At 39.8% G+C, this 26,730-nt stretch overlaps 1 protein-coding gene across 1 annotated transcript in view; it reads left to right on the top strand.

Annotated features, from left to right (window-relative positions):
- ncanb (neurocan b) overlaps positions 1-26,730 on the top strand; it is a 97,098-nt gene that overhangs the window by 66,104 nt on the left and 4,264 nt on the right. The window contains exons 10-14 of the mRNA XM_057326154.1: positions 8,490-8,603; positions 18,240-18,398; positions 20,798-20,880; positions 21,718-21,862; positions 26,453-26,635. Coding sequence (XP_057182137.1) covers positions 8,490-8,603; positions 18,240-18,398; positions 20,798-20,880; positions 21,718-21,862; positions 26,453-26,635 — 684 coding nt within the window. The remainder of the gene's footprint in view (positions 1-8,489; positions 8,604-18,239; positions 18,399-20,797; positions 20,881-21,717; positions 21,863-26,452; positions 26,636-26,730) is intronic.

Genomic DNA, 26,730 nt, shown 5'->3' on the forward strand with positions numbered 1-26,730 from the left:
ACTCAACAGCTAATTTGCATCTTTATGACCTCCTGGCAACTTTACAAAATACCATTCCAAATTATAACATAATGAAAAGAGAATGTTCTATGGTCACACAATATATGTAAACAAGGAGGAATTGTAAAGACAAACATTTATATATCAAATATGCTAAGGTTTGAATTGCATCAAGTCATGATTCATTCGGAGGTACAAATACAAACAAAGCCTGAATTAACTTGCCTATTTAACAATTACAGATTATTTAAAAATGGCAAGAGCGACAACATATAACCTAGATATTTATACAGTATATATTTATAGAAAAGGACAGTTGAATCACACAAGTTCCTATTTGTCAAGAAGTTTCTCTGGTTAGCCTCATATGTTAAGTTTCACATGAGACAGAGAGACTTCTCCTCTCTGCTTTGAAGCTTAGGGGTCGTAAAATATCCCACAGAGAAACAAAAGGGGGTTGATGGCTCTTTCGGTGAGAGCACCAACTCAAGTCCAGACCCCTGGAGCTAGGTTTTAACTCTGGTCTTTTGAGGTTGATATCAAGAAACCATGAGACAGGGGGTTGGAGGATGTTGATGGCTCTTCTTTCAATGACTCCGACCATTTGGCTTATGCTATATTCTCTACAAGAGCGATGAGCTTTGTAAAAAATCAGCGCGTTTCAGAGAGGTGGGGCAAAGAGGAGATACAAACATGCAAGGTATGTGGAAAATACAACTTTTTTTAAACTTTAAATGGTGTATACACATTGCGTTACATCTAATACAAACAATTATATTCGTTTTAGCCTTGCAATATGACCCCTTTAAGCCTAGTCCCAGACTAATTTAAATGGAAGTGGTGTCTTGATTGAAAACAACTTGCACTGGCATACCCTGTCCGGGAAACCACCCCAAAATGCACACTACAATACAAGCCGTCTGAAATTACATCTTTTTTGTATGGGATTTTTTAGGGGCGAGTCTGAAATAAACGCCAACATAATAAAAATGCAGCAAAGCAGTTGCAGCAAATAATGATGCCGTTGTCTTGATGAAACATTGCATTAACAAATTATAGCCTTGTTTAGTTTATACAAATGGCCTATGAATATTTTTATGCATTTAAGATTCTGTGCCATGAACTTATTGTTCTTCCGCATGAGCTACATCCGATCCATAATCACATTTGAAAGATGAAAAAAGTCAAATATAAAGTCAAATATGCATACACAGTCAAAAAAATAAATAGCCTTGTTGAACTGAGACCAACTTCCAAACCCACTAGCGTGCCTTTTGATTGATGGCCGTGTGGCCAAACCAATCCCCCCATACATGGTGCTCTTTAATCATCCCTTTGCATATTTAGTTTTGCATTCAGAAGTGATGAACAAATCACAGACAGTCATTCCTCATTCACTGACAAGTACCTGTGGATCCGAACACCCTCAGTGTGTCCGAGAGGACAGGTGTGCACAAACAACCTCAGGTCCATCTGCTCCGTCAAACTAATGTTGGCAAAGACGGGTAGAGGGTGGCTCAGGCTGGCAGCCCGGCGTGAGACAGGTGGGGGGCGGAGCAAAAGTAAACAGGCTGGAGATTAACAAGCGTTTATGAAGTTGGCTCCCTAAGTCTACACATAAGTTTTAAACACCTGCTGTATGAAAACAACACTTTTTGGATGGTCACCTTGCTACCTTGCTACAGTACGCCTGCGGTGTTCAACAGGGCCACTGTCAGAGTTTTATTCCAGCTTCTTTCAAACACACGTCAGGTTAGTTCCCCTCAAGACTTTGGTGTGCTTTTCTATGTGTGATTTATAAGCGTTGGTGCTAAACCCTGGCCGGGAGCTGACCCTCAAGCCCCAGAGATGAGGGATGATGGAAATAGACGCGCAGCCCTCTGATTGGCTGCTGATTCAGCAATGGCACCCGCTATAGTTCTCTGCAGTCGGTTGTGGAATTTGTAAAGCCTGTTCATTTACTGTACATTTGGGGAGAAATTGATTTCCTATGAAGTTAGTGTCTGGGTTTTGGAGACTCTTATCACTGTGGCAGGCAGGATGTTTTGTCCTGCCGATGAGTTTTGGAAATTAATCATGCGGTGGGGGTATGGGGGGGTCTCTTATCTCTGCGTTCCCGGGGAACGCTATCACCAGTGCTTTAAATTTAGGTAATTCACAAATGCTCATCACAAATGTCTGTGAAACGGAGGAAGAGATGCTGAAGAATTGAGCTAGAAGAAATGCTTTAACCTTCACTGTGAAGTGTTTTGCTCCTATAAAAGTCTTTTTTTATCTTAGCATTTTACATTTTAGGTGACTCACTAATCGAAAATATCTATCTACTGTATATCTTATCTGTGTATCCATTTGTTAATTATGAAAAAGGAACACACAAAAAGGAACTGTTGCGTTACACAGAAGAAAGAGTCATATACAGGTTTTGAACGTCACGAGGATGCAAAAATGTTGTAATTCTGATGTAAAACCAAAATGTGAATTTCCAAATACACGTGCGAATATGATTAACATGCAAAATTTCATGGATTTTCTTCCATTAAAGCGATTACTCTCTGCTAGTGAGCCGAATAAAATCAGGTTGTTAGATAATAGAGACATCCAACATGTGCAGTGCTCTGGGGCTCCCAGAAGCAGGATTGAGAAACATCGTGCTACACCGCTTTCTCTTCTGATCCCAAACTCAATCTGATTGATTTAGGTGATTTTGAAGGAAGTATGAGGCGACTTTTTTGTAGGTATACGTTATTTATGGTTTGAGAGCGACATGTGGTCTCACATGCTCATTAGAGCTCCGGCTTTCAAAGCACATCAAGAATTTACCAGTGTTCTCTCCAAACACCAGAAGTACAGCTAATCTCATTTCATGTTAGATCCCGGAAGCCGTGTGGATTGAATTGCAGCCAGTGTTGGGAGTTTACAAATCTACCCACATGTCCTTGAGCCATGCGACTGCCTGTAGCGTCAGATCTGCTCGTGGAAATCTCACTCGATACCTCCAGCGTCTTTCCTTTTCCTACTCTGTTCCTCCTCTCTCTCATGTTTTGTCTTTGAATGCAGCTTTGAGAGCGAGTCTGACCCCCCCACGCCAGCGAGAGAACAGAGGCGCTGTCAGATGTGAGAAGCGGCGGTTTGAAATGTTGTGACACCTCTGCTCATTAGCTTCTGAGTAGCCTTGTCAGCACTGGCCCAGACCCTGTATGACTGTGTGTGCCCGTACAACCAGAATGCTTCACACTCGACCTGGAGAATCATGAGAAAATGTCCTTTAATTTGATTTGTTGATGCATTACATGTTTTTAATGAAGAGCAGATTACTGTACTGTGGGACATAAAAGGGCTAAATGTGACTTTATTTTAACCCTGCATTTAGACCTTCTTTCACAGCCATCTGCAATTCAGTTTTAAAAGATGCAGATTTAAAAACGGCATGAACATTAACGTGTGAATAAAACAATCCATATCAAGTCTAATTTAATCTGAGGAAACTCTTCACTGGTCTGAACCCGTTTTATGTTTGTAACGGCAGTAAAATGACGTACGTCCACCTTCAATGTTTGTTTAACTATGTTATTCGATGTACACTACTGGTTAATGGATTATTATGGAGTAATGGATTGAAATGTTTCTTGTGATCTTTAAATCATTTTGAAGGCATTTGCGTAATTGTAAAAACAGTTCTTTCATTTATATAAATAACATTTCTTCGTTTTTAAATGGATGACTGGATAATGATAATAAAGCAGCCAATAAGAATCCAGAATAGATTGGAACTCCTTCAAAATGCATCTCAAGATTGATGGTTGATAAAATTTTTGTGAAATTTAAGGAAAGATTGAAGATGCTGAAATCTAGCATTCATTATTCCATTGTGTTTACAATGGAAGTCAATGGGGTGCAATGTTGTTTGTTTCCCCACATTCTTCAAAATATCTTCTTTTGTGTTCTGCAGAAGAAAGAGAGTCATACAGGTTTGAAATGACATGAGTAAATGATAAAGGATCTTTCATTTTGGGGGTAAAATGATAGATAATCATTTTAATATTTTCAATTGTGTTTTTCCATAGTTTTGGGTTTATTTTCCTTGTGAGTTGTGGAAAAGGAAAAGTGATCCTAAAGTATTGACCAGTAGTGTATGTTTCCAAACTATCAATAATTGAAAAGCTTCTATTGATTAAAGCACGTACCCATGTGAGGTACTGGATGTATCAATCATTTGGTGTAGCTGTAACTGTCAGCAGTCTGACATCCTTTTAATGAAGAAACGTCAGGGCAGTATTGATGTACGTGGACGTATATATCTACCTTTTTGCCTCTCAGTGGAGGAATGGCTACTGTTGTATGTGTTTGATTTTAACCAACATCTTTAGCCCCATCACAGTCCTGTGCATCCTCATAACATGGCCTGATGTTCAAAAACTCCCATATTTGGTCTAAAGCATTTCACGAGTCTGGCCAAGAGTACTACATTTAGTTATTTAGCAGATGCTTTTATCCAAATGAGGCAAATTGCAAGCAATTTATCATACGTTGGTACTTCAGTTTCAAGCGTACGACAGAATATATGTCTAATGTACAATAACATGTTCAGGAGCTTCCCGAGAGGACTTGCTTAAACACGAATTGATGTTCCATCAATGTTCTGATAGCGTACCCACGTGCGTTCTCCTACACCGCAACCCAGGGCTGGACTGGGAAGAAAAATCGGCCTTGGCATTTTTAGGCCTGCATCGGCCCTCCACCGAATCTATCGACCGGGGGGGGGGAGTTGTGGGGGCATGCATACGTGTCTTTTGCATTCGCGTTGCGTACATTCGCATTTACAATACGTACGTCTAAGTGGCCAACGCGTCTGTTACGGTCCCATAAGTTAGCGGCAAACGTGTCCGTTACGGCCCCATACGTTAGCAGCTAACGCGTCCGTTCCGGCCCCATACGTTAGCGGCCAACCGGGCAAACGCCCGGTACACCAGATGGCCAGTCCGCCCCTGCCGCAACCTCATCACCAGCCATGAGCCAGAGATTACAGGAGCTTAACAAAACTTCCTTCCTTTCTATTACGTTTTATTGTTTCGGTTTTGTTTTGTCAGCCACAGCTTCTGATTATCCCACTCCCAGGCACTCTCCATAAAGCTCTCCTCGCTATTCTGTCGGAGCAATTACGACGAAGACAATCAACAGAAACAGAACACACGCTCTTGTGAAAGAGTGTAATCTATCTCTCAAATGTTAAACAGTAATAAAATAATGTCACGGAACGCTCGGAATGTCAATGCGTTTGACACGAATGTCGTTCGGCGCAGACAACTACAATTCTAATCCTTAGAGGAAATGTCAGGGTTGTCAGACATCTTCAGGTTTCTCCAGGAGAATTAAAGTGCTGAGAAAAGTTTTCGAAAGCGGAAGGTGAAAATGGTGACGTTGAAAATGGAATAATGTTTTTTTTAAATATTCTGTCTACAGCATTTTGTATTCGTCACCTCCTATGTTGCTTACTTTGCTCTTTCAGTGAATGCTTCGAGCTGCTAACAGCCCTGAGGATACAGAGGCTTCGAACCCCAGACGGTTGACGCATCGCAAATGTCCACCACCGTCACAGAGCGTTTACATTTTCAATCATCATTATTTGAACCCGGGAGCACGGCGTGATAAAATAGCATCCGAGGGAACGTTTCATGCTCTCGTGGAGAAAGTCCATTGCTGGCGGTATTGATTTCCTTCCTCTTCGGTTGCTATTAGATTGTACGGTGGACTCCCATGGAAAACCTGCTGCATGGATCATTGGCCGTGAAATAGCTGATTGCATTTGAGGTCTCATTTATAAAAGAAGGGAGGGCTGTTTACATTTTATTCAGCACGTCATTTACAAATGTCCCAACGGATGCTGAAATTGAAAACATAAATCTGGCCTACGTGAAATTGAGTATACCTCGCGGAAACGCTCGGGGGATAGAAAGCCAACGTCAGGCGTCTGTCTTAAGGCACGGGGTTGAATAGCTAAGTACAATTCACATTCGTCAGCTCTCTGGATTTTCTTATATAGAATAAGTCCTTTCGAACGTAATTGCACTTTAATTTATAAATGGAATGTAGTGACACTGCATCTGTTCATCTTAAAAAATACATACTACTTACAGTATATACTTGCGAAAAGCATCTACCATCATGAAAACAATGCATTTTACACTTGAGGAACCCGACACTCAATGCATTAAAGATCTGCTACAAGCAAGGCTGTCTTATCCACCCCGCGTGATCCCGGGATTTGGTGTCTAGACATGCCAACCCTTTCCCTGCGTGAACCCGGCTGGCCCATTGACTCGAGATAGCATCAGCCTCGGCGCTGCTTTGATACAGGGCAGCTCCTCTTTTATCCCAGCATGTTCCTTCTACCTCTAAAACCTCATTAATCCAACCGTGTGCGTTTCATACTCCAGGCAAAGTGGAGATGATCCAGCCGCCCTGTGCCTTTGCCCTCGCCGAAGCCCCGGAGATACGTTCAGATGGTTCGTAGGCAAGAGGTTCTCGTATGCCAGCTGTGTCTTAATTGATTTTGCCCTCAAGCTTTGGGATAAGCAGAATAGATGGGTGAATTTAGAGCTCTGTGGTTGTCATGATACCAACATTTCTGTAGTTAGAGTAATATTTTGTGATATTAAATACACTTTTCAATAGTACAGTAAATACTGTAATATGCAATTCAATATTCGGCATTCCGCTTCTTTCTGTTGTGCTGCGTTTACTGTAGCTTTTCTTTTTTAACACAGGAACACGGACGCTTGGGCTGCATTTACACTGCAAGGTCTAATGCACAGATCTGATATTTTGACAGAACTCAAGATTTTGTCACATCTGCTAGAATCCTTTTAAGACATAACTCACTGTAAGCACAGCGAACATTTTGCTAAAGGGGTCAATTTGGCAGATAGTGCATTTGACTGGAAGACTCGAAGGCTCTTAGACCACTTGGCACTTTTGACATCTCTATATACACCCATGTATGCATACACTAATAATGACCCGTGTCTTATTTTATCTGTATGTTTGGGTATGTTTGTGAACAGAAGGATGAGATTTTCTGATAAAAAATTGAAATTGTTGCTGGAAAGCATTTCTATCTTGAACCTTATTTAAAGGGATGGATCACCCCAAAATGAAAATGATGCCATCATTTATTCACCCTCTTGTCATTTTAAACCCGTATGACTGCAAAACACAAAAGAAGATATTTTCAAGAATACTGGACATTCAAAACTGTTGGTTCCCATTCACTTCTATTGTATGGACACAAAACCAGTGCAAGTCAATGGGGACCAACGGTTTTCTGTCACCAACATTCTTCAAAATATCTTCTATTGTTTTCTGCAGAAGAAAGAAAGTCACACAGGTTTGAAATTACATGTGGGTGAGTACATGATGACAGACTTTTCATTTTGGGGTGAACTTTCACTTTAAGTTCTAATTATTATCTTTAAAGTTATGGTACATCTGATCACACGCCTGTGATGTCACAAAACAGGAAGTACACTGATTTGTGAGTTCAGTGATGGAAAAAGGCAGTTGATTTAAACGCATACTGTACGTGTCCACCGGCGCTGAGCCGAGCCCCATTTTCAATTCATTCTCTATGGGAGCTGAGCAGCAGGTTCGCACGGGTGATTTTGACATGGAAATTGGAAAGAAGGAAGAGCTGGGAACGTTTTTGCAAATGAGTGTGGAAACGTCAGGAGCCCGTCAGTTGCTGCGAGGTTGTGACATCTGTCATAAGCATTTCAGAATCAGCGGCAAAATGTGCTGATGTTTCTCGATGGACTCAGTCCATACTTGTGCATTATATCCATATAGGTTGTATGAAGCTTACTGTAAGTGTAAAACTTTGTCTCTTTGAGTGAGAAACTTTGTCATTCCGCATCAGGTTTGACCTCAATGAAAAATATAAACAATGCAAACGTGTTTATTACAACAATGGAAATCCATGTTACTATATCTATAGCTAGTTTTACTTTCAATGAAAACAAGAAATGCATTCCATCTCCATTTCATCCACATTTGACCAAACATGTTTGTTATCAGAGAAATAATCTCTAAATGAGCATGCGTACGCTTGATTTTAAAAGCAAGATCAGCAAATACATGTTCAGCCCCCCTGAGTATAGAAAGAATTCATATTCACAGATGGTCCTCTCTTGTGAAGAATGTGTTTGTAAAAAGAGCGTAACTCATTATTACTGTAATTTCAGTCCCAGTGCGGCACGCGTTCATTTGTCAGATGCCAGGAAGACGTTTTACATTAGCGGCGTTCTCAACCTGTCAGCGTAATTGGAAATATAGCAATGTTAGGACATATGTTAGTTTGAAATAGAATAATAATGAACGCAGGCTTTGTGTTATGGCATTTTTATAGCAGCTGATGATCTCAGATCTGATGAGAAAGTTAAAGACAAGCTTAACCTTTTGTGTTGTTTGAGAACTTTTTCTTTTTGTCCTCGCAGATATTGATGATTGCCAGTCCAATCCGTGTCAGAATGGAGGCACCTGTATCGATGAGATCAACTCTTTTGTATGTCTGTGTCTGCCCAGCTATGGTGGAGCCACCTGTGAGAAAGGTAATGAACTAACATTTATATATATATATATATATATATATATAACATTATATATACTTTTATAACAAATAAGGTTTTGGGTGGGATTAGTACTATTAAAGCGGCCCTAACACACGCGGTTTCTGCCAATCTCATATTAATCTTGAGTACCTATAGAGTAGTATTGCATACTTCGTATCTTCGAAGAGTATTTAGTTTGATCACATTTATAAAAGATAGATACAGCTGTACGATTATTTCTGAAATCATACGGCACGTGCGGGTGGGGGGGGGTATGCTGAACTAAAGCACGTGCGCACCCATTGCCAACAAAACACAGACATCAGTTTCACTCACCGCATGGTTCATGTCCGGCATCTTTTAGCGCTGGGACGGCTCCATATATCAGTTTCAAACGATCTCCAAATCCAGCATTATATCCACCGTTTATATAACATTCATCACCCAAATGCAGTGAACAAACAAACACCTGAACTTCGCGAACATATGCTCTCTCTCTCTCTCCTGCACACAAGTGAAAGTGACATCCGCACATGCTCCTTCTCCTGCTCTACTTGCTGCCGCGTGGGCGTGCCTGCGTGCTTTTCCGGGAGAATTGTCCAATAAGGGACTAAGAAAAATAGTTACGAAACAGTTTTATATGTTAAAAAAAAAACTTTCCGAAACCTGTACGATCGCTGGGGGAGTGTATCGAGCACAGAAATACGTAATACGCCCAACTCGTTTTTTTGACAAGATGACCATGTTTAGCATTGACAAGTTGACGCTACACTATATTTACCCAAGAAATGTCATTTTATATGCAAGCAGCAACTGTAGTGTAACGCAAATTTTATATAAAATCGAATATTTACTGCGACACCCGCTATGACATCCTGGCGCTTGAACTTCATTTTGTGCGACACGGCATAAATACATTATCCGATTGCATTGTTTTACTCTTCGCTGATTTTGTTGTTGTCACTTTCAAAGCATGTGAAGTAATCCACTGCAATGTCAGACCTTCCCAGCATGCACCTTTTACGCAGCCTGATGTGTGAAAATGTGTTTGGCGTACCGTTCTACAGCCTTACAACCAAACGTTCAGCTGCAGGGCAATGAAGCATGGGCGATCAATCCTGACCCAGCCATGAGACAGAGAGCGGGAGAGCAAGAAAGAAAGAAAAGTGGGAGGAAGCAGTAGGAGACGTGCAGTCAGCTCTGTCGGAGCAAAACGCACCTCCATGTGAATCCTCCCCTCCAATCAGATAACACTTGAACTCTCTTCAACACATGCAGTATCCTAGAGAACGCACAGGTTATAAGAAGAGAACGCTTGCCCGGCACAAAAACAGACATACAATCCAAAGAATGTCGTAACCAAACAATGACGGTACCCATTGACTTGCATTGGTTTTTTGTCCATACAATGGGTACCGCTATTGTTGTTACCGACATTCTTCAAAATATCATCTTTGGTGTTACAGGTTTAAAATGACAAGAGGGTGCGTAAATGATGAATTTTCATTTTCGGGTGAACTATCGCTTTAGGACAGGGCTATTCAATTAGTTTGTCATGGGGGCCAGTTCATGAAAAGCATCCCAAATGAGAAGCCGGGGAGATATGGCTTGCAATATGAGGGATGACACAACAACAATAAGAAATCTGCTTTATTTTTTCCCAAATTCCGTTTTTCTGTTTTCATTTTTCTGCATTCTGCATTTTCCCTCCTTAACTATACAATAGTAATATATTTGCCCACATGAAAAAAATACTTCAGTATACTACAGTATTCACTTATAAACTATATTAAAAAACCTACAGTAGATACGTTGAACCATACAGGGAAAAATAAAAATAGAAATAATAGAATCTTACATAATACATTTGCAAGATTCTGTGCCATTCTGCGTTATACAGCAAAATCAGTTTAATGCCTGAAATCCGTGATTCAATCATAAGGCCGTGCATGTTGTATTTTTACATTTTTGCCCCATTAGACACCCAAAGTTTTTTCCTACATTTAAACATGCTGATGTTGTATGTTAAACTGCACAACAACAACATCGGTGCATTGTAAGATGCCCAAGCAGGCTTTTCTACATTCAAACGTGTTCATTTGTTGTATTTTGAAACTGCATTACAAAAAAGTGAGTGAAACAACATTAACCTACACAGGCACTGTTCTCCAACGCGCTATTCTCCGCTCTTGCCTCTGTACTTTTGAAATGGTGTCAGAAATGAAGCTAATAAAAGTTATGTTCACCGCGTCTCACAGGAGAGACTGCTTGCGAGTCGCGCCACTCGCCTAACGTCATGTGACTCCTGCTCGGTGCTGCTGCATGTGGGGTTTTGGGGAATCTTTGATGTAACTGGTATATTACTGGAATCCTGTTTTCCACAAGAAAACTTGTGTTGGAGCTCATCTGGGTTGCATCACCCGCTTCAAGACCTATATGTATGACATTTTTGAATCAGACCTCGGGGGGGAACAATCCGGACATTTTACTGCAAGATCGGTGATTAATGTACAACCAAACACACCTCTTCAATGAGGCTGATCAAAGAGGTAGCCAATCCTGGTGTCAGGTTAATTTGTTTGCTTGCCCGGTCTCCGGTGTAATGTGATTCAAAGCCAGTCTGTTCTCATCACAACCACATCCGTCCTTTGAAGCTCACCTGCCTCAACCAGCAACCTCCAGTTTCCATGGAGACCACTACCACAGAGTCAATAAACGTACAACGTCGTCAAACTTGTCAAATGGCCAGGGTTAAGAGGCCAGCTTTTGAAAACAAAGCTTGATCTATCAACAAGGTCCCTGTGAGCCAATTAGCACGTCACGCTAATTTCAACGTTTCTGAATGCTCAAAGGGAGTGTAAAGGCATTTTGGGAGAGCATCAGACATGCTTTGTACCTTTGCATCAAGACATTACTAACACCAGATAAGTAAACATGAGAAACCAAGCAGAAAAAAACAAGAACGACACGTAAACGTCCTCCAGATCATTTACAAATCGAACAAAAAGCTCATTAACGTACGACATGCGTAATTAATCCCTGCGCTGCGGAACGCTCATCTGAATTGCATTGCATGCCGTTTGTAACTGTGAAGAGATGCTCCTGCGTTCCTTAACATTGTGTTTGCATTTTTCTTCAATGCGCTACCGCTGCTACGGTTTCTTTTATTACAGTATCGTACATAAATAATTGTTTAGAGGGAACCACATTCCTTCGGATGTTAAAGATCCTTAGTATTCTGCTGTTGTGAATGCTTCCCATTGCTCACATCTGAAACCCAAGATCGTCATTTAAACAACATGCTAAAATGTTACCAGCAGCTGAAACGAACTAGCTTTAGATGAAACCAATGACATCACATTGTTTTTCAGTGTTTTGGCACCTACAGTATGTTTGAATGATATCTTATCGTTAAAAAGACGGAACACTGTTGCTTGTGTGAATGACATCGGAAAAGTAATTTTGGTCATTTTACGGTAATTTACAATGATTGTTGTGTGAAAAGGTCTATTGACGAATCATTGAAGTTTGTAGGAAGTTGCTTGTCGCAGGTTATCAAGACACACGCTAATCCAACCCGGCAGTCTTTCTCGGCAGAACTTTTGAGTAGCAGATTGATTGACAGTTGGAGAGAGCGGCGGGCATGTTTCACTCTGTCTAGCCTGAGCCGGAGGGAAACGCAGATGTGAAAATAATCAAGACAGACAGTGAGTTTTACTGCCGTGGTCCTGCATCAACTAATACCGAGCGCAGCCAAATGAATCGTGGTCTTCTGGGTCTTTAGATAGCGGTTGGGGTAATGAAGATTTCTTAATTATAACATTGCATCAGCAGGGCCACGCGTGGTGAAGATTACTAAACACGCGAGACAGATCGAGTAAAAGTACAAATTGCTAATGTTTTTCTTTTCTTGTTGCAATAGTAATAGATTAGAAGGATGAGCGAGGAACGCTGTGCCACATTTTACTTAAGTTTTCCTCTAGGCAAAGGAAAATGACATTAGGTTAAAACTAATATGATTTAATTTAGGCTACTTTTATGCATTTAGCAGACAGTTGTATTGGAACGTACTGTATATAGTAAAATGTAAAATACTTGAAAGAAAACTTGATCCAGATCATTACATGTATTCTGCATTTGTTTTGAGCAAAAAAGGTGGCACATCTTACCCCACCCAAAGGTTTTTCTTTCTTTTGCATCAGCATGTTGCAAAAAACTTGTGCTTTGATTATATGGAGTAATGATCATTACCAGGTTGTGCTGAAGTGTATTATTTCACAGTTCTACATCCGTATGCCACCTAATAATCTGTGGCAGTCGCATTCAGAGGAATCCCATATTCATCAAACATCAGTCTTCATGCATCAGAGAGCCACAGTGAGTGCGTTTTATTTTAGGTTACCAATCAGGACTGTGAGCCTGTGAAAATTGCTCCGTTCTGCTGAGGGGAATGTGAATGAATGCTGCAGTGTCGTAGGCGACTGGGGAAGCAGGACATTAAAGTAGGACTTGGCTGCATTGGCAACTTTCCTATTGTTTCAGCAGAGAGACCGTAGAAGTTTGATAGTGAGTTTTGGTACTTCACAGAATTCGCAGACCAAACTTGGTTTGTAGTATAAGGCCTGAAATGTTATGCTACACTGTAAAACGAAATACTATACCGTATATATCATGACCTCATTATTATGTGTTGTATTGAATCATGAGCTACGTTTATCTCTACACCCCACCCCTCATCGGTCTGTTCAGCATGGCTTGTAATACAGATCCTGGTTATACTCGAGCGTCCTGTAACAGCTGGCATGTGGGCGGCCTGTATTTGCTCTCTGTAAACTTACTGTAGCTGCTGAACGGCGATGCACCCTACAGATGTGAGTGTCATTACATGAAACCAGCATGCATCAGCCTCAACACTAGCAGTTCCTTTAAATCTAGCGTACCAACAGTCCATACTACAGGATATACAGTAAACATGCATCTCTCTGGCACTATTTACTCTGTGATACTGATAGTATCTGTGCGCTTGAAGAAATGAAAGCATGCTTGTTGTTCCCCGGTTCTCGCTTCATCACTTTCATGTATGGCCCAAGGCGAAGTCTTGATATGTCAGAGTGTGATTATTATACATCACTCTTGCTTAACCCTATAAAGAACAAAAACAATAGACATGTATTTGCAGTTTGCGGTTCAAGGAAGCAAACAAAGAATGCTTAGTTTTTCTATAACAAAAATGTATTTTATTAATTACATAATATATTATTTATTTATCATAAAAGTGTATTCTTTTATATATATATATATTATTAATATTATTATTAACCTCTATCACACTTTTAGCCTGTTGTTTTTTATGTATTTTTTTCACTTTATTGTCATGTTGAGAGGTTTGATTTAACTTTAACACCCTAAAAGTTTGGTAAAGGCTAATAAAAATTATTATTATTTGCAAAATAATAAGATCATTTTCATGATGCGTTCATAATATATTATGTAATATTGTTTGTTTGCAATGCTTATAATTATTTTGGTTTAGTTTTAAGTTTTGTTTTCAATTTTTGTTATTGTTTGATTGTTTGTTTATTTATTGCATTAATACATATATGTTTTTTTAAACATTTTTACACCAAATTACCATTGTAACCATAATTTCTGTTAAAATACTGTATCAAAGATATGCATGTGATTGTTCTTAGAAGTAAATCTTTAAAACTATGTTTGAAGGATATGCAAACTATTATGCTGTAAAGCAGTGGTACTCAACCTTTTCTTGGTCGCCCCCCTGTAAACCCATTTAAAGAACTGGCGCCCCCCCATCCCCCCAATACTATACATTGAGGATAGATAAGATAGTGTGTAAAACATGTTAGATATAGTTTATATACTGTATATATATATATATATATACATATAAACTATATATAAAGAAGCAAAAAATACCTGTATATGACAGATTGAGCTCAAGAGATCAGATTGGAAATGTAACAACCCTGTTGATAACAACAAAAGAAACCATCACAGAAATGAATGATTTCCATTAAAATACCATTGTGAACCATTAGCTTTTTGCATTAAAACCATTACAAAATTGTAGTGTTTTGGGCATTATTCCAAAAGGATTTATCTGCCAGATCACGAGAACGGTGCGCGTTTCATTGATTTTAACACGAGCAAGAGTTTCTTCGTAGTTTAGTTAATACAGACGCGGTGTGGTGTCATTTGCTCCCACCTGGCTGAGAACCACTGCTGTAAAGCTAACCTGCAATAAAACACCAGCAAGTGTGGATGCTTCAGTCAGGTTGAGTATAAGGATCATTCTCCACCGAATGGTTGTGAGGCCTGTTAAAGGATTTGCAGAGACAGATCGGGAATCTTAGCCACATCATCCGAGACAGAATGAGGTGGCTAAAGCATTAGTTTCACCACTAATCTTCACTATTAAGACATTCTCGTCTCTCTACTCAGCACAGATTACACTCCCCATGTCTGCTTATGCCAGTGGCACTCTTGTGTTTACCTCCTCCATGCTAAAAGCAAAATCATGTTCTTCAAAAACACCCACATCCTCCCTCCTGAATGGCAAAGTGCAGTCTATTTTTGCTGAAGGAGCGCCCCCAAAATAACCCCCCGAATATATGGTAATGAGAAGGGCCTAAGCCAAAGAACTGAAATATCACATTGTGATGGGGATAAATGACCCAATCAGTCAGTTGGAAGCGCTTGGCCTTTTTATTTTTATCTGCTGCTCGTTCAATTTGCTGAGTATTAATCACAAAACGTGCCAGTCCATCAGCGTGCCACGTTTGAAAAGAACGCCAGATAAAAGAAAAATCTGTTACCTTTCGATGAAGATAGAAATGAACAAGGATGCTCACAGATACAGTATCATTGGCTGTGAAAGCTGTAAAGCGATGCTTTCTTCAAAGGGTTGTGGTTTCCACGTGGCTTTGGGGTAAAAGCTTGCAGGTGGTGGACCAGTGACAGCCGTTCATTCCCCAGCTCTCTGACTCTCAATCTGGGCCGGGAGCCAGGGTGTGCTGATGGTGACTTGTAATGCCTCCAGCATCTCTATTCTTCTTGCAACTGGAGATAAGAGAGCAGGCTTTGCCGGAGCGAGCCAATTTGGATGCATTCCCACTGTATTTCAATGTACCTTTAACAGTGCCGTCAAACTGTTTATCCATGGGCTGGTGAATAGACGGGTAGGGCGTACGCTGTGTGGTTCTGCTTTAACATGCGACGCTAAACATAGCCTGCTGTTTTCTCGTTTTAGCTTTGCAGTTGTCGGAGGTTGATGTGCAGCAAGCGGCTGCTTTTGATCAGCGCTCAAATATGCAAAATGAAACTCTTAACAACCAGAAGAAATAAATGCAGTCAAGCTGATTTGGTCACCAAATGCATTATGCAATGTGTAATGTTGCAATGTAGTGAATACAGTATATACAGTAATGATCTCTCGGTTTTACTTTATTTCTTATAAAGCTTTCCAAACTTGGGCAACCAAAAGCTTCAAGGCCCCTCTTTTTTCTTGGTAGTTAAAATGGTGTTTTTAAATAATCAACCATTTTCTAAGGGTGTCGTGTGAATTATGTGCACTCCCAAAAAAAACTGTAGTATACTATGGTATGTATTGTAGTGAAGCGTAGTCAAATTTGTATATACTGTTTACTATAGTATTGCTCAAAAATACTAAAGTATACTATACTACACTATATATGCAATATATATACTATACTTACCATTTGTATATACTGTTTACTGTAGTATGTTACAGTAAGTATACTACACTTGCCACTTGTGTGTACGGTTTACTATAGTATTGATCAAAAACACTAAAGTATACTCTACTGCCGTGTATACATACTTTAGTATGTTGCAGTAAGTATACTAAACTTACCATTTGTGTATACTGTTTGATATAGTATTGTTCAAAACCACTTAAGCGTACCATGCTACGCTATATATACTATAGCATGTTACATAAGTATAGAGGGTATGCATTGACGTCACTTTCCCACGTGAACATGTCGGGACACTCCCTGGGACACGCTCCCCTGGGTAGCAAAACACCCAGCAAAATGGCTAAGGAGAAACAAAGAAACGGGACTAAAACACGCAATTATTTGCTGTTTTGGATTTGGATTTGTATATACTACACTATAGTAAGTAATGTACAACAGTTTAACCAAGTGCTTAAAGTCGGTTAGACAAATGTCAGTCCAAAATGACATTTTGCTAATAGATATACAACATAATTGGTCTTGTTCTTCAAATTTGAGGTAGTTGATCATCTTGTGGTGATTTTGTTTTGCTTTATGTCAAGGTAAGAGAATAGGATATAGACTAGCTCGTAGTATGTTCAAATAACATCACCCGCCGGGGAAATGAAGTGTGGTGTTTCTGTCAAGCTGTGCGGTGGATCTAGCCTCAGCAGCAAAGAACAGCCGGTCTGTTTTTTCCCCCTAGATAAGAGAAAGCAACTTGAATGCCAAAATATATCAGAAATGATTGCGATGTTTTTGTTACTGGCAGGATTGTGTTTAAGGTGAAGGTAGCTCATTCTGACTCAGAATGATTAAAGAAGCTCGCAACATATTTCTTTGAACCATCTCGTGATCTCAAGGTAATACCAACATGTGCCTGTAGAGGATACAGAAAACAAATGCTATGATACATTTGATATACTAATATACTATAGATACTCATCTCTAAGTACAGTCATTAATAATAAAGGCCTCAATTTTTATTCTGATCGAGATTGAGAATGTAAAGTGGTTTTGGGACGCATCAACATGATGTCTATTCACTGTCCTCTCTGCGTCTTTCTTGCGGTTTTGTTCATCTTTCCCACGTTCAGACAGTTCCCAGGCCTTTCTGAATGCTAAACAGAGCCCCATACGGCCCAATTTGCAGAAGCCAATTTACCGACGTCGCTTTATATTTGCTATCAGTGAAAAGGGCGGAACAGGCTTTGAGCTTCGTGAATTGGGCAGTGCGGCCAAACCGGGCTAGAAACCTTCACAGTCTCTAGCACACACACAAGAAATACAGATGATCTTTTCTTCAAGTCCCGAGGGTAAAAAAAAAGAGTCGTTCTGACAGCGATGTGACAGGGTTTAATTAGCCATCGCATGTAGGTTTTGCAAGATTGTTGTCGTTTGAATAGATTAAGAGGGTTTTTGGGAATGCTAAACTGCTCGCGCTTACATCCGTGGATTAGCGGGACACAACCAAGCGGGTCAAATAAAACACAGAGGTGTCATTTTAGATGAGCTAAAGCTGAACGCTAAGGGGTCGGTGTGAGATTAAGAGCTCAATGGCCTTTTATAGCATCCCATCAGCAACCGAACAATAGTGACCAAGGCTACAATGAAAATCTGAGATTTGTTTTAGGAAATTTTTGAAAAGTTGAATAAATTATGTGAATAATAAAGGTGTGTTTTGTTTATGAATGCTGACTTCAGCCTCTCTATCGCCATCTCTGTTTAAAACATAAAATTGCAGCTTTACCTACTTTACCACAATGCTTTACCAGTTGAGCTACAGGAAAACAAATTAAACTAAAACAAATCACAGTGTTCTTAGATTTGTGAACCACACACTATCTCTCCTGTAACTCTCTCGCGCTCTGTCTTGCAGACACGGAGGGTTGCGAGCACAGCTGGAGGAAGTTTCACGGTCACTGCTACAGATACTTCACCCGCAGACACACCTGGGAAGATGCAGAGAAGGACTGCAGGGAACACAGCGGCCACCTGGCCAGCATCCATTCCACACAAGAGCAGGACTTCATTAATGGTCAGTACTGTAGTTTATGGACCATTGAGGTATAGTTGGTGCTGTTATGGTTTTCTAGGAATAAAATATGTCTTAATAAGGAGGGGATGACTAAAAGGTCTAATTGTTTAGAATTAAACGTTTAGATCAGGGGTCCCCAAACTTGTTCCTGGAGGGCCGGTGTCCTGCAGAGTTTAGCTCCAACCTACCTCAACACACCTGTCTGGGAGTTTCTGCTGTGTCTGGTGAGATCTTGATTAGCTGCTTCAGGTGTGTTTAATTTGGGTTGTAGCTAAACTCTGCAGGACACCGGCCCTCCAGGACGCCTCCCTGCTTTAGACCTTGAGAACAAAAAGGAAAAATGTTCTACTTTGACAGTCATCTGTTTTTGACATTCAGACATTGAGCAGATGCTTTTATCCAAAGTGAGGGGGGAAATAATATGAAAAGTGCTGTACGAAGTTAAGGTTTCAACAATTTTCAAAGACAATACCTGTTGGAGGAAAAAGAGAAAGTTTTTTCATATTCCACCTGTCAAAAGTTTAAGATCACTCACTTATTCTTTATTATTACTTTAGAACTCTTTAAATTATAACAGATGAAAGAAATCAAGATTTAATATATTTTAGAGCCTTGAACTATCAACCAGCTTCTCACTCTAAGATGCTTTTGAAGCAGTTGCGAAGGTGTTTCTGGGCTGCTTTTCTTCATTATTCAGTCCAAATCAATCTTTTTTTTATATATAAAATTAGTTTTGTAATGAAATAAATGAATACATTAGCACAATTATACTTTTAAAAAGTACTTTAAAAATATTTTAAAACGCTTTTTAGTTTTAAAGATCATGAGAAACATTTCAGTCGAGTAACCCTAAATGTTTGACTTGTAGTATAATTTGGAAAGCATACGGAAAGTACATAAGAAAAAAGCATATGAAGAGTTTGGTTCCAAAATGAAACTCTGTTTTTTGTTTTTTTATTATGTTATCACATTTTTATTGTGTTTTGTCGTGTTAGTTAGCTGTATTTTTGGAGTTTTTATGGCTTAAATTAAAACAAACCAACTGCAGTGGAATGCACAATAAAAAAAACATGATTTTTGAAAAATGTAAAAAATGTCATTTTGGGACCAAACTCTTCATATTTTTATGTGATGTCATATCACAAATATTCTGTATTAGCTAACCATTTTCTGATTTGCCTTTAAACTCAAGTATTTGCCTATCCTAGATTTATTAAAGGGATAAATAACCCAAAAATGAAATGTTGTCATAATTTACTCACTTTCAAGTTATTGCAAAACTGTATAAAAATCTTGGTTCTGTTGAACACAAAAGAATATATTTTGAACAATGTGGGAAACCAAACAGTTCTGGGGCACTATTGACTCATGAGTAGTTGTTTCTGTACTATGGAAGTCAATAGTGCCCCAGAACAGTTTGCTTACAAACATTCTCCAAACATCTTTGAACAAGTTGAGGGTGAGTAAATGATGACAGAATTTTCATTTTTGGGTGAACTGTCCCTTATAGCTAATAGCTAGCCATGTAACTAATACAAGTGAGGGAATTGCTGACCTTCCCCGCAGTACTGATCTCTTCAACTTGACTGCTCCTAGTCAGGCTAAAATCCAGGGTAATGACGCTCAGTGCGGCCTCTCACAGCATGCCTTCTGCTGCCGTCTACCCCGTCTGCATACAGAGCCACGGCGCTCACCAAAAAGTGTGTTTAATCGCCTTGAAAATGGACATCTCCACCCCTTCAATAAAAGGGGCACAACCATTAGAAAGATTAACGGGCCCTGTAATGATGTTAATCGAGAAGACCATGATTGAAATTCCATTAGACCCACACCCCAAAAAAATCCCCAGAATGCATCTGGGGTACGATCTGGGATGGCCTTAAATCGTGATTGTGATAACACCGTTGCTTGGCTCCCATAAGCCCTGTTATGTAAAGGGTATATGAACCGGGTGAATTGAAGCATTACTCACAGCATTCTGTGGCTCCGAGACCCTTTACGTTTGGTGTTAACATCCGTCTCGTGTAATCTGATCGGTCAGATGAGAGGAATTGCTGTTTACACCTGCGACTCATTGCATTTCCGATGACCACTTTTCTGCTGGAAGATTCATTTAAAGTCGGACGCTTGTTTATACTGTAGCTTGGCTAGCCACCAGGTTGTCATGTTTTCGCTTCTTTGGCGAAGGAGATAACGTATTTACAAAGCGCACTGTATGTCCGTTTAGGGCTATTAAATAGTTATGTATATTATATTGCATTTCTGTCAATAGATGCTCAAAAAAATGACTCATTTGACCTTTAATTCTCTTTTTGCATTAGGTTATGAAGTAAAACATTTTTTATATTTAAAAGTGTGTTGGGTTTATTTAATGCAAAACCATTTTGATTTTGAAACAGGTATGAGTCATGAGAACACATGGATTGGTCTGAATGACCGGATGGTTGAAGATGACTTCCAGTGGACTGATCATATGGATCTGGTGAGACTAGACTTTTCACACTATGCTGAACACAGGGTTAACCTCATAAGGATATTTTTAACACTGGGTCAAGCTACAAAGGGCATTCATTGGAGGGGACAAACAAAAATACTGTCCCGGGCCATAGGCTTATGCAACAGCCCTGGACAAAATTAAGGAGATAGTTTGCCTAAAAATCAAAATAATGTCATCATTTACTCACCCTCGTTTGACTTTCTTTCTTCTGCACAACTTCAAAGAAGATATTTTGAAGAATGTTGGTAATCAAACAACACTTCTCCCTTTTGTCTTCCATCCTTCGGAGGCGTTTCTCAAAATATCTTCTTTGTGTTCCACAGAAGAAAGAGTCATAACTAGGTTTTGAATGACATGAGGATGAATAAATGATGATACAATTTCTATTTTGGGGTGAACTATGGGATATGGGACATGATAACCCAGACAAAAAAATGACTCTTGGTTTACAATTTAAATTGTAAAATGAACAAATGCAAATGAATTGTTCTTTCTCGTACATAAGTTGCATAATATTGGTGTCCTTGTAGTTTTTCGTGCTAAAAGCAGAACATAAAATGAATCACTTTGACTCACAAGACAATACTTATGCAGGGAATATGCTCAGATGGATTATGCAAATCCCAGCAGACGTCTCTTTTCAACTTTTTTTACAAAGACGTTCTGACGGCCAGCCAGTTATACAATGAGTGTAAGATATCAGACCCATTAGGTATCTGGAAAGACATTTGTTATGCATTGGATATGTAAGACGCTGCAGCAAATACCCTGTAAATCCATCGGATTGGATTTAGCCCTGAAATATCCTTGTTCCTCCTCCAGCAATACGAGAACTGGAGAGAGAACCAGCCGGATAATTTCTTCGCGGGCGGGGAGGACTGCGTGGTTATGATCGCCCATGAGAACGGCAAATGGAACGACGTGCCCTGCAACTACAACCTGCCCTACATCTGCAAGAAAGGCACAGGTGAGAGAGAGGAGGCGGCGGAAAAGAGGCCAGATACCACCTCGCTTCAAACCGTTTCCACCGGTGACCTCCTTTTGTTAACTGAATTCACACGTTCTTCATCAGATGTTGTATCACCTTTTGGTTTCATCTCTTCCTGTGCTTCTTAAAGGGAATAATTCATCCAAAAATTGTATAATTTATCGCCCTCATATTATTACAAAAAGCTTTTCGGAGGACGTTTAGAGAATGACAGCCCTAGTTATCATTCATTATGTTTGAGTGTCCATTACATTCTTCAATTTTCAAAAGAGAAATCATGCGCAGCAACATGAGGGCGAACAAATGACAGACTTTTCATTTTTGGGTGAGACGTTTCTTTAAAAGCAATCCATTCCTTCATTTCTCTGTCACGCTGAACTGGTAAGCTCCACTACTCCATTTTCACACCTCACCGTCATCTTTCATCGTCAGACAACGACCTCAACAATAACCCGTCACTCATTTCTGATGAGAGTCATCCCGGGCAACAGCGAGGGTCTGATGGTGGGTTCTCCGGAGGGCGACGGCTTGACACGACAGCGCTTCTGCTTCTCTTCAGCCACTCTCGGCTGTCGTGCTGTGACGCAATCTGTTCCAATCACACCTCTGTGGACTCATTAGAGTAGTTTTGTCTGGATATTTGCATATGAAGCAGACCGAAGCTATGGAATTTGGCGGGTCCGTTTGCCATAGCTAGATTTAAAGAGACACGGGGTTCACGAGGGCCAGCTGGAGAACGGGTTCATCAGACCACACGTCTCAGGTGGCTCGGACCGAGACGGACCTAATCTTGAGAGTCGATGAAGCATGTTTTTCACTTCGAATTCAAATCCCAAACTCCCTTTTATATTTAACACTCGATATTAAAATTGTATTAGAGCTTGTTATTGAAGGTGGTAGGCTAACCTGGCACTTTAAAACGTAATGTCTTCAAGCACTTGAAGCAATGATCTGACCGTTGGACTCTCAGTCGACACAGCTTCCATGTGCAGACATGGCACAACATGAATTTGGAGAATCACTGTGTAACTGTGGGCAATAGCAACAATTTACAAAAGCGATAAAGAATAAAGCCAATTACTCCATGTTTAATGCGGTGTGCTGCGAAATGTTGAGCAAACAGCCGCATGGCTGCCGCGCATACACAGCTCAACCAGCTGTCGTTGGCGGGACCACCTGGGAAAGTTTTGTCCCCACCACCTGCCTCTCTGTCTGCTTTTGTCCATCAGCTCTCCCCTGGTCATTCTAGCATTCGAACTGTCACCTCTATTGACCACCTAATGTCTCCAGCCAAACCTTCATATAATAAGGTGGCGGTGTGTGTACACTCATCGAAAACAACATGTTCATTTTTACAAACAATGGCGCTGCAGGACTCGGAGCTTCCGCGTCCAGTGTACAACCCATTTAAAAACTATTTGATCAATTTTTATATTTATAAAGCAATCTTTATAGTTGTCAATATCGTCCGTTGTGTGAACTGGCCTTAACTGTGGCAAACAAAAGTCTTCTTCTGTGGTGTTGTGATAGTTGTTTTGCTGATCTGGCGTTTTCGCTGGAAATGAAGATGTCTGAATCTCTGGTGTTTGCTACAATCCCCGAGGCGATGCTGAATGCTGACTCAGCCGAAGAAACTCCTATCTGTGACTGTGTTATTGAATCACCTTGACTTCTGCCTGCCAGCCGGCTTTCATGCTTGTATGAATGGGGTGTGAAACATCCTGGGGCGATCGGAGGTGTCAGATCAGTATGATGACTCTATGATAAATAAACTACTTTGCTTAGACCTCGGAGACTGTTAACATGGACTTCATGAACGACATGAATGCAAAAACGATTTTCAAGAAATTCAATATACAGTATAAGGACATTTTCACATGCATATTCAATAGATGTAAGGTAGATAAAAGATGACAAATCACTGAAGCGTAGCATATCAAATCAAGTGTTATTTGAATTATTCGAGCTAAAAAATGCAATAAAAATAACCTTGAGAGCAAAGTACTAACTGGAAAACGTCTTTGAAAAGGCCTTGGATCATTTGTTTGTAGATGCCATTGGGTTTGATATCATCTCATCCTGTGGCATTCATACATTTTTCATTGCGGCTTAAGTATCCAAATACATTTCGGGTCATCGAGTCCAAACGTACAGCCCGAATGTGTGTATGAGTATCGACTTTATATTTGTTATTTATTTATGATTTATCGTCGACTGTGAGTTTGGCTTGTTGGGATTGAGGAGGATCGCTGACTCTTCTGAGCGTGACATTTGGCTGCTGTCCTCAACACAGAAGGTCAGCAGTCTTTCTCTTCAGACAGAGAACCTATAGGAGGACGCAGGGGTGGGCGTAGAAGAACACTCATCAGGGAGCGACCGGCACCTGACACCCCGGATCAATTTATTCTTATAGTCGTCACTGATTGGGTGACAATTCCTGCCCGTTTTTGGTGACAGATAACCTGCAGGTCCTCAGCAGAATTGATTTGATTCTCAGGTTGGTTTTCTGTAGGGGGGTAAAGGAATAGTTTGTTCAAAAAAGAAAATCTCATGTCATTCTGATGCTGGATGCTGTTTTTTACAGAGAAATTCCAATCGCTTCACTTGTTTTTAATCGACCAGTTGATGCGGTTCATGAATTGACTCAATGATGTGGTCTTATTGACTCAGTGATTCTTTCGCAATGGTTCTTGAGTAACAGCTCACAATATTTTTGATAACAAATATACTACGTAAATATCTTGTTCCTTAAACAAAGCTATCGTTTTGAAATATATTGAAGTCTATTTTATTTTCGCTATATATCAGCTATTGTAATTCAGTCTGTTACGTCTGTTGATACGTAAAATATATATACAGCCATGGAAAAAATGACGAGACCATTCCAAATGTTCATTTTATCAGCATTTCTAGATGTATTGGGGCCATTACAGTCCAGTGTCTGTTGAATTTCAACAAAATCAAACATGAAGTCATCCAACAGCAATGTGAAAGACTGACAGCATGACAAGACACATGAAAACTGTGATAAAAATCCAGGTTATCACATAAAAAATAGTTCTTGAACTTTTCTTAATGACAAATATGACTGTTGTGTTGCTTAAAGGTGAATCTGAACTTGTTTTCTTTGAAGCATTTGAGGTCTGAAAAATGCAGAGCATCTTTTCTGTTATTTTGACCTGTTGCTCCAGATTTCATTTTCTGCAAATAGAAACAATATTGTTATTTGAAATTTGGGAGAAATATTAGTAGTACGCAGAATGAAACACACATTATCATTTTACCTAAACACATACCTATAAATATATTCAGAAAAACTGATAATAAATGTGAAATTTTGCCGGATATATATATATATATATATATACAGTATATGTATATTTTTATAAATATCACGCAGTTATGTATCTACAGAAATTATGACAAATTGACATTGAAAAATGACTGAAACATGAAAAGTATACCATGGAAATTTTATAGAATACATGAAAATATTATGAAATGTTCAATTTACATTACAAACAATGTCAGGTGTTTTAACCGAGTGCACCACTTCTCGTCTTTGCAAGTTGAATGGAAAACTGCGTGAAGACTTTTCAAAATGTTCCTCTCGTGTTCCACTAAGAACTAACAGCATATGGGTGTACTGTAAATAAAGATTTTTTTTATTTTTGGGACGGCACAGCTTCGGTTTCATAAAGTAAAACTTATGTGTAAAGTCCCAGTGTCATAAAGTTTGTCAGAGATATTAATCCCTCACTGATCACAGGTCAGCTTACGTCTTGATCCAAATGAACAAACTGGTGGCGAGCAGGATCTCGGATCGTATCGTTGCTGTTGTGATGTCACGCTGTGTATTGGGATCTGTATGCCTCAAGCTCTAATTGATTTGTGCCGGAGCTGCTGATTGGTTCCCTGCAGTATTTACAGGCCAACTGCCACAAAAACAGAGTGAGGTTGCATGCTGTCAAGTGATGGAGTTTCAACTGCAAGGGCGCCACCTAAAGGTGGAAAAGAGAATTGCAATTTAACAAACACGAGTTTGACTAATTATAGAAATGTCAGTGCAGCAGACCTACGAGATTCTGCCATTGGACAATGGCGCTGTACAGTCAAATCAGAATAGGCCGGGGACTAAAGTCTTTATTTTTTGTACTCCGTCTTACTGTCTGTCTTGCTGGCCGATTGCACCCAACAATAAAGCCATGACACAAATCATTTCCTCACATGTCATTTCAAACTTGTATGACTTTCTTTCTTCTGCAGAACACAAAAGAGGATATTTTGAAGAACGTTGGTAACCAAACAATATTGTACCCCATTGACTTCCATTGTACGGACACGAAACCACAGAGACATTTCTCAAAATATCTTCTTTTGTGTTCCACTGAAGAAAGAGTCACATACAGGTTTTGATCAACGTGATGAAAAATAATTGATGACTGAATCTTTTGGCACATAACAAAACCAATAGGGGATAAGATTTTACTTTTGCATCAGTAATCAAAACGTGAATGTTATAAATACAGTGGATAACTGAATCAAAACTATGTTTGGTTGTTTTTGTAGTGTTGTGTGGAGCTCCACCCACAGTGGACAACGCCTTTGTTATTGGCCGGAAACGTTCGCACTACGACATACACTCGGTGGTGCGTTACCAGTGCGCAGATGGTTTCATCCAACGCCACATCCCCACCACCAAATGCCGCGCTAACGGCAAATGGGACCGACCCAAGATCATCTGTACAAAATGTAAGTGACATGAAAGACAGCATGTGTTGGAATGACGTTAGGGTCAGTAAATATCCTGTTTTCATTTAAATATAACTATCAAGACTTTCTTTACG

Source organism: Triplophysa rosa, linkage group LG25, assembly GCF_024868665.1.
Source record: "Triplophysa rosa linkage group LG25, Trosa_1v2, whole genome shotgun sequence".
In the NCBI taxonomy this organism is placed as follows: Eukaryota; Metazoa; Chordata; class Actinopteri; order Cypriniformes; family Nemacheilidae; genus Triplophysa; species Triplophysa rosa.